The sequence below is a fragment of the Telmatherina bonti genome (genome assembly GCF_933228915.1).
Source record: "Telmatherina bonti genome assembly, chromosome: 13".
NCBI lineage: Eukaryota > Metazoa > Chordata > Actinopteri > Atheriniformes > Telmatherinidae > Telmatherina > Telmatherina bonti.
The window spans coordinates 41201477-41210962 of record NC_136611.1 but is presented as its reverse complement, the minus strand read 5'-3'; the positions used below and the strand labels follow the sequence as shown (position 1 = coordinate 41210962).

Here is a 9486-nt window from a genome sequence, read left to right as displayed (position 1 = left end):
AGAAGAAACGAACGTAGAAGGATCTATGACATCACATAAATCAACTTATCTACGTATCTAGAGGTGAATTCTAATATTAGCGGTGGAAACAATCAGATATTGTCCCACGTCTTCCTGGACATGACGCACTCTGCTTTGGGTGAACAAAATATTCTTGACAGGAAGTCCTGAACCTGTCATGTGACTTCAGTATTAGCCGTAGCATGGTGTGCTGAGTCATAGTCATGTATACATAGACGCCGCATTGTATCACGCTGCCTTTACGAGCTGACGTCTCGTTGCGCCACCATACTGGATGGGTCTCCAAGCGCCTCCAATGCATTTATTTGTAAGGTGTAGGTCCAACTCCAACAACAATTGCATGAATTTTTCTCACAGTTTGGTTTGTTACAAAGGACAGAGATATTGTTATGATACAGATTAAATTAAATTGATTCTAAATTAAATCAGTTCTTCCTTTTCACGTTTCCAACAAGTCCTTAAAATTTCATGAAAATCCATCCATAACTTTTTAAGTTATCTTGAACACAAACAGATAAACAGATAAAGCCGGTAAAAACATAACCTCCTTGGTGGAGGTAATTATGCAACATGTAAAACTCTCTTTGTGAAGCATCAATATCATAAACAGCTCATAGGAGTAAAATTTATCATTTAGTAGATTATTCACTGTGTTAACATTATTAAACCAGTTATGTAGAAAAGTGTTTTGTTTGAGTGTAATATATACGTGTTGCTCCACAGAAAACAGTTATGTGAAGAAGCTACGTTGACTCTGCAGCAAGACTCAAAAGCAGAGACCCATCCAATATGGCGGAGACCCATCCAATATGGCGGAGACCCATCCAATATGGCGGAGACCCATCCAATATGGCGGAGACCCATCCAATATGGCGGAGACGCATCCAATATGCTGGAGACCCATCCAATATGCTGGAGACCCATCCAATATGGTGGAGACCCATCCAATATGGCGGAGACGCATCCAATATGCTGGAGACGCATCCAATATGCTGGAGACGCATCCAATATGGCGGAGACGCATCCAATATGGCGGAGACCCATCCAATATGCTGGAGACCCATCCAGTATGGTGGCGACGCTGGTTCACTCCCCGGCGCTCAATGAGGCATCTACATATATGTGATGATGTTTATGGTGCTGAGTTAGGATTTTACACCAAATGCTGAAGGATTAACAGAAAAATGTAATTTTTCTTAGCAATATGGAAACTAATTTCATGAACTAACATTCTTCATGGTGCTCTGCCCTCATTCATCTGTCTGGTTTGACGCTGCTGTGGTCTGTACCGTGAATCCATGTAGGAACATTTTTAGTTACAGCAATGATTCTTGTGGTTTACTCCAGGGAAGGAGAGCACTTACCCTGAGCTCGATGAGGAGATTGATTTCCTGTCGGCTATCATCAGCGAACAGAGAACCAGGATACCAGGTATGAACAGGCCACCATGTTACCAATGTTGTCTAAAATGTCTCTGGTGATGTAGTAACTACAAATTTATCTTCATACTAGATCTGCCCATCCAGGGCATCGTATCCAAGAAGCTTAATCTCAGCTCTCAATCTTTGATGGTGCATCCTACCAGTACAGCTCCACCCACCATCAGTAACCACACCACTGCTCTGCTCAGAGGTCCCAATATCCTCTCCTACCCCTCTAATGAGCATGTTTTCATTAGTAAGTATGCCATCATCCACAATCTATGACTGTGAATCTAAATAATTTTAGTTACCATGGAAGCACCAGAATCCACACCGAGCAGGACAACACTGGTGAGAATATGAGGCTGATAAAGAACTATGTGACAGTGCAGACAAAGCACGCATGAGGAATCAAGCTGATGTTCTTGTTGTCGGATTCTGGGAAACGGATTTAGTTTGAAATGTTTAGAATAAAGACTGATTGATAATTAGACAGAATCTGTTCTACAAATAGAAACGTAAGATGAACATCTCTCTAAGGACTTTAAATGTGGAAAATCTGGGTCAAATAGTTAAATGATCGTCTTTGTGACCAATGAATGCTGAAACCTCAAGACCCATCTAGAATTTACTTTGGGGAGGTTCACACAGACGTTTTCTGTTCCTGTTTGTTTGTTCTGCTAAGCTCTATTACTGTTGTTTTCAGTCTGGTCAGTCCCAGAGATATGGACCGGGACGTCAGACTCAGCTCTCAGCCGGAGATGATGCTTTCATCAAGCAGATACAGACCTGCTCAGCGTTTGCTCCTCCTCATGGTCTGTTTTTATCTCTTCTCAGTCATGAGCAGTGCCTTCATTGTGGCGGGTTCGCTGGTGTTGATAGTAGCAGGAGCCTGCTGGATCAGGTAAGACATTCCCTCCTTCTCTACACTCCATTTCTCTTCTTGTCAACTTGTAATCTGCAATATTTTGTATGTTGAACAGTGACTGGATGAATTAATATTAATTCTTCTGTCTCATCTCAAGGGCATTTCCTTGTGTTCTTTAAAATGTCAAAAAGCATCAACGGTTATTTCTCATTGCCAGAGGAGATGTTTTGTTTGACATTCTGTTTGATGTTTTGTTTGATGTTCTGTTTCATGTTCTGTTTGACGTTCTGTTTGACGTTCTGTTTGATGTTTGACGTTCTGTTTGACGTTCTGTTTGATGTTTGACGTTCTGTTTGATGTTCTGTTTGACATTCTGTTTGACATTCTGTTTGATGTTCTGTTTGACGCTCTGTTTGAGGTTCTGTTTGACATTGTTTGATATTCTGTTTGAAGTTCTGTTTGATGTTCTGTTTGACTTTCTGTTTGATGTTCTGTTTGACATTCTGTTTGATATTCTGTTTGACTTTCTGTTTGATGTTCTGTTTGATGTTCTGTTTGACATTCTGTTTGACATTCTGTTTGATATTCTGTTTGAAGTTCTGTTTGACGTTCTGTTTGACATTCTGTTTGACATTCTGTTTGATATTTGACGTTCTGTTTGATGTTCTGTTTGATATTCTGTTTGATGTTCCGTTTGACATTCTGTTTGACGTTCTGTTTGACGTTCTGTTTGATGTTCTGTTTGACATTCTGTTTGATATTCTGTTTGACATTCTGTTTGATATTCTGCTTGAGGTTCTGTTTGATGTTCTGTTTGATATTCTGTTTGAGGTTCTGTTTGATATTCTGTTTGACATTCTGTTTAATATTCTGTTTGAGGTTCTGTTTGATATTCTGTTTGATATTCGGTTGACGTTCTGCTGAAGTTCTGTTTGACATTGTATTGAAGTTCTGTTCGACATTGTGTTGGACGTTCTGTACTTTAACCAACAATAAGAACCCAAATAAGGGAAAATGTGATGAAACGTATAATAAGAGAATTAAGTTACCATTTAACACAGATTCCACCACACCTGATTCAAACAAAATGGATCCAACAGCCTGTCACATTCTGAGAAATGACCATTTAATCAGATTCAGATGATGTAAAGGAAAGGCACATTGGCAAACTGCAGGATAACTTGAGTTCACATATATCAGAACCCTGCTCAGGATATTAAAAAAGGAAGACTAAATGAGACAGTGGAGAAGAAAACTCCATCCCAACCAGAACCAGAAAGGAAAATCTCCATCCGGAACAGAACCAGAAAGATAAACCTCGGGACCAAAACCAAGATAGAAAACCTCCATCTGGACAAAAACCAGGAATGAAAACCTCAATCCAGATCAGAACCTCATCTTCATCTTCATCTTCTGCCGCTTATCCGGGGTCGGGTCGCGGGGGCAGCAGCCTAAGCAGGGAAGCCCAGACTTCCCTCTCCCCAGCCACATTTGCCAACTCTGCGGGGGGATCCCGAGGCGTTCCCAGGCCAGCGTGTCCTGGGTCTTCCCCGGGGTCTGGAACACCTCACCAGGGAGGTCCAGGAGGCATCCTGACCAGATGCCCGAGCCACCTCAACTGGTTCCTCTCGATGCGGAGGAGCAGCGGCTCTACTCTGATCTCCTCCTGGATGACCGAGCTCCTCACCCTATCTCTTTTTTTTTTCTTTTTAATTTCATTTTAGCAATCACAATTATGGACATGGGAGATAACATAATTAGAAAACAAATAAACAAACAAAACAGAAAACAAAACAGAACAAAACAAAACAACAAAAAGAACAAACAAACAAACAAACAGAATACATATATAAAGAAATACATATATAAAGAAAACACACACACACAGTAAAATAAAATACAGTCTCACATAATACATTTGCCTAACAATTCTCAAACTGTAGTTTGGTTTAAAGCAGATAAATATGGATTCCAGAGTTCATAGAATGCTTTGATATTTCCCCGCTGGGAGAACTTAATCTTTTCAAGTTTTAAGAAGAAAAGAAAATCATGAACCCATTGTATATAGGTGGGTGGCAGAGACTCCTTCCATTTGAATAAAATAATTCTACGAGCCAGAAGTGTGATGAAGGCAATGTAATCAGATTCTGTTTTTGATAATCCTATATTGTGAGATGTTCCGAATACGCCCAATAGGGGTCATGGTTGTATTGATTTACCAATAACCGAGCTTATTAAAGTGAAAATGTTTTGCCAGAGTGGTTTTAGTTTTGTGCAGGACCAGAACATATGGACGTGGTTGGCTGGAGTAGCACCACACCGATTGCAATTTGGGTTCACATCTGGAAAAACCTTTGCCATTTTTTGGTTGGTCCAGAAACAGCGGTGCGAAATCTTGCATTGCATAAATGATTGTTTTGCACAAACTGAAGAAGTGTGGACCCTGTTAAGGATGGACAGCCAGAGGTCATCAGTTTCCCATTCATGCTTCAGTACAAAAAAAGCTGTTTTTTCATTGCATAAAAATTTATTGTACAAAATTGAAATAATGCCCTTAAATGCTTGAGTCTGATCTAAAATGGAGTCAACTGGATTTTTTGGTGGTGCATTGGAAAACTGAGAGACACTTTTGGACATAAAATCCCGTAGTTGTAAATAGCGGAAAAAATCACTGTTTTTTATGTTAAATTTAGATTGAAAGTTGGCGAATGAAATAAATGTCCCATTATCATAAAAGTCAGCGAGGGTTTTAATGCTCATATCATCCCAGTCAATGAAGGTTTTGTCCATTAAAGATGGTTTGAAGAGGTGGTTTGAGCAAACTGGAGCTCTTAGAGAACAAGATGTCCAATTACAATTGTGTTTACACTGAATCCAAATTTTAACAGTATTTTTCACAATAATATTTTTAGTATATTCAGTAGGTGGAGACATATTGGAAAAAATTAGGGCTGGCAGGGATGAGGGGCGACAAGATAATGCCTCTAATTGTAGCCATGATGGAGCATCAGCTCCTGGATGTTCATACAGCCAGTGGACAATTGGTCTAATGTTTGCTGCCGAATAATAATGTTGGAAGTTTGGAGCAGCCATACCTCCCATTTCTTTTGGTTGCTGCAAAGTGGCCCATGCTATCCGAGGTGGCTTGCCGTTCCAAATGAAAGTTGTTATAATGCCATTTAATTTAGTAAAAAATGATTTAGGAATGAAAATTGGCAAACACTGAAAAAGATATGTAAATTTTGATAAAATATTCATTTGAACAGAATTAATACGGCCAGCAACTGATAAAGGAAGGGATGACCAAGACTTCAGGTTGGACTTTGTCTGTTCAAGCAGAAGTTGAAAGTTGGCAGAGAAAAGATCACCCTATCTCTAAGGGAGAGCCCGGCCACCCTGCGGAGGAAACTCATTACAGCCGCCTGTATACGAGATCTCCTTCTTTCGGTCACGACCCACAGCTCATGACCATAGGTGAGGGTAGGAACGTAGATCGACTGGTAAATGGAGAGCTTCACCTTCTGGCTCAGCTCCTTCTTCACCACGACAGACCGGCGCAGAGTCCGCATTACTGCAGACGCCGCACCGATCCGTCTGTCGATCTCGCGCTCCATCCTTCCCTCACTCGTGAACAAGACCCCGAGATATTTAAACTCCTCCACTTGAGGCAGGACCTGACTCCCGACCCGGAGAGGGCAATCCACCCTATTCCGGCTGAGGACCATGGTCTCAGATTTGGAGGTGCTGATTCTCATCCCAGCCGCTTCACACTCTGCCGTGAAACGCTCAAGCGAGAGCTGGAGATCACGACCAGAGGAAGCCAACAGGACCACGTCATCTGCAAAAAGCAGGGACCCAATCCTGAGGCCACCAAGCCGGATCCCCTCAACACCTCGGCTGCACCTAGAAATTCTGTCCATATAAGTTATGAACAGAATCGGTGATAAAGGGCAGCCTTGGTGGAGTCCAACCCTCACCGGAAACGAATCCGACTTACTACCGGCAATGCAGACCAAGCTCTGACACCTGTCGTACAGGGACCGGACAGCTCGTGCAAGGGGGTCCGGTACCCCATACTCCCGGAGTACCCCCCACAGGAGCCCCCGGGGGACACGGTCGAATGCCTTCTCCAGGTTCACAAAGCACATGTAGACTGGTTAGGCAAACTCCCATGCCCCCTCCAGGACCCCAAAGAGGGTATAGAGCTGGTCCACTGTTCCGCGACCAGGACGAAAACCACACTGCTCCTCCTCAATCCGGGATTCGACTATCTGGCAGACCCTCCTCTCCAGGACCCCTGAATAGACCTTACCAGGGAGGCTGAGTGTGATTCCCCTGTAATTGGAACACACCCTCCGGTCCCCCTTCTTAAAAAGGGGGACCACCACCCCAGTCTGATGGAAGTTTTCCTTCCAGAACCTGGAAGGAAAACTTCCATCAGGACCAGAACCTGGAAGGAAAACCTCCGTCTGGGCCAGAACCTGGAAGGAAAACCTCCGTCTGGACCGGTACCTGGAAGGAAAACTTCCATCAGGACCAGAACCTGGAAGGAAAACCTCCGTCTGGGCCAGAACCTGGAAGGAAAACCTCCGTCCGGACCAGAAACTGGAAGGAAAACCTCCGTCTGGGCCAGAGGCGAGACAGATGGCCTTTGGAAGGGATGTGTTGAACTATGTAATAATTGTGGTTTTGAACACTGTGGACTTTCTGAAGGTTTGTTACTGTGCTCTTCTTCTTCTTTCCTCTCATGTTTATGTTGACTTTCACCTGCTTCCTTCTTCTGTCAGAGTCAAGCTGTGAGTTTCTGAGTCTCCGTCCTGTTTTCTTTTCCGTCTCAGAGTGCAGAAAGGTGTCCATGTAACTCAGAAGGTGGACTATCCAGCGTACGGACTGATGAGATCCCAAAACCTCAGCGGTTCGGTAAGTGTCATATGAACTCTTCTGACACACATTGTCCCAACCTCCCCCACCCAAAGATCGAACCGGCGTCCCTCTAGCTGTGAGGCCACAGTGTTAACTGCTACGCCACCATGCTCTCATCAGTTTCCAAATCGAAGCTGTCAATGAATTCACTCCGTTATTGACACGTAATTGACATGTTCTCTACGTGAACGGGGAGAGTCGACTTGTGTCGGGGTGAACCAAATAGTCACACATTTACCATTGAAAAGGTTTCTAAGTTGGAGTTGTGTTTTTTCCTTCTCCTTTTCAAAGAAAATACATTTGAAAATCACAGGATTTAATGATGTATTAATATTTAAATTTTTAATTTCTTTTAAATATTTCAGTATTTCTATCTTTATTTGGCCTTGTGTGATAGGTCAGACTCATGGTACTGTAGGCTTCTGCTTCCTGGTAGCTATTAGGAGGCAAGGCACAAATACCACATGTGTACAGCACGGTTGTAAACAAAGTTTCTACCATAAAGTGATGCAGAAAGTCTCAGAAACTACATGAACCTAAAATGATGTTTGGCAGGGTTATATGATTTGAAAAAGCAAATCAGCACAACAACACGTCACTGTGTGGGACGGGGTTCAGCTTCATGCGGGACTCGGCCTGGGTATCATTCGCAAATTGTCAATACCAGTACCGATACCTTCTCTTCGATACTGTTTTCTAAATAATACTTTTTTCATTTTTTACATTTTTTTCCATACTTATTTTATTAACCCATTGATAAAAAAAATGAAATGACATTTTATTTATTTTTATTTAGTTTTATTTTTCAGCTTTGACTTTCTGCCATTCAAATCAGTTTTCTGACACAAATGCGAATTTTTAATTCAAGAGAGCAGTTGCAAACACGTCACAAGTCACAACCGAGGCTCATTGCGGCATACTAAAGACCCTCAAATTACCTGAGGATTTACGTAGCCGTTCTTCTAAAGGAAATGAACATGTTTCTCAGGTAGGAGACAAGCATGCTCCAGGCTGATGGTGTCCCCAGCAGTAGAAAATGTACGCTCTGAGGGTGTGGATGATGCTTGCACACTGAGATACCAGGTTGCCAAGTTTGACAACATTGGCCGAGTATCCCTCACATTCCACCACCAGGTTACTGGATTCACTGAGGTTAGGGTGGATGGCAGACCTCTGTAATCGTGTATCACTTTCTGAATCTTCTCTGCAGTGCTTAGAGTATCCTCTTGTCTTACTTCAACCGCCATGTCCTCATCAACAAATCGCTCCTGAAGGGCAGAGAGCTTCGACTTCTTCTGGAAACAAGACAAGACACGGACAGTAGAGAAGCAAAAGGCAATCAGGCCTGGGCCTTGGTCTTTACACACTCAATCTGTATTCTATAGGAGGAGTCGTATACACTGATCTACTACAATGGAAGAGGAGAAAAATATTACCAACAACAATAAACACCTGTTGTAAGGTTCGACTCATAAGCCCCTGCTCGAATCTGGTCCACACTCAATCGGCCATTTAGGACTTGAATCTAAGGTCTAAGGCTGTGCTCTCCTTCAAAAACTCCTTGGTGGTCTCATTCTGCTTTCTATAGAAGTCAAACAACATTATGAAGCTTTAGCCAAGAGATGACTGGTCAACAATAGCTTCTGAGGTTTACTTACCTCCACCACAGCCTCTGCTGTGGGAAAAGGCAGCAAACCTTTAGCAGTAGAGTTTGTAACTGTCCGTTGACGCTCATCTTGTTTTCCTTTTGACATTTTTCTGTTTCGGTTGGTGTGATCAAAGAAACAAGGTTTGCAGGACTGTGAATGGACCCAGATGGCACTCTGGACAGGGCTGACACCGATCTACCCCCCCTCCCAACTTAGATATCTGCAGGAGCTTTTTGCACATATGGCAGAGCTCAGCATTTTTACAGGTTTACATTTTACACTTTGAAACTGGAAAAGCAAACTGGAAATAGTTTTCCATGCATGAGAAAGCAGAGGGTCAAAACTGGCTGTAACAGCTGCTGCATATAAAATAGGCCAGTTACTGCTAGAGCTGTGCCATAATACCGGCCTATTTATATTATCACACAATATCGGCATTAAAAAGCAATACTGGGAATGATCAGTATCTGGTTTTACTTTCTTTACTCGGTATGCACATATCTATATCAAACCCTTCTGCTACCTCTCCTCTAAATCTAAAGTGCAAAATACAAGGGATGTCATATGCAGTTTTCCAGGTAAAAGTATCAGTATGGGGTTATAC

General features: G+C 42.5%; 1 protein-coding gene across 1 annotated transcript in view; it reads left to right on the top strand.

Moving 5' to 3' along the window:
- The window catches only part of npdc1b (neural proliferation, differentiation and control, 1b), a 54549-nt gene that overhangs the window by 24663 nt on the left and 20400 nt on the right, over window positions 1-9486 (top strand). The window contains exons 3-6 of the mRNA XM_079251517.1: window positions 1369-1452; window positions 1534-1698; window positions 2280-2346; window positions 7149-7230. Of these exons, the coding sequence (XP_079107643.1) occupies window positions 1369-1452; window positions 1534-1698; window positions 2280-2346; window positions 7149-7230 (398 nt within the window). The remainder of the gene's footprint in view (window positions 1-1368; window positions 1453-1533; window positions 1699-2279; window positions 2347-7148; window positions 7231-9486) is intronic.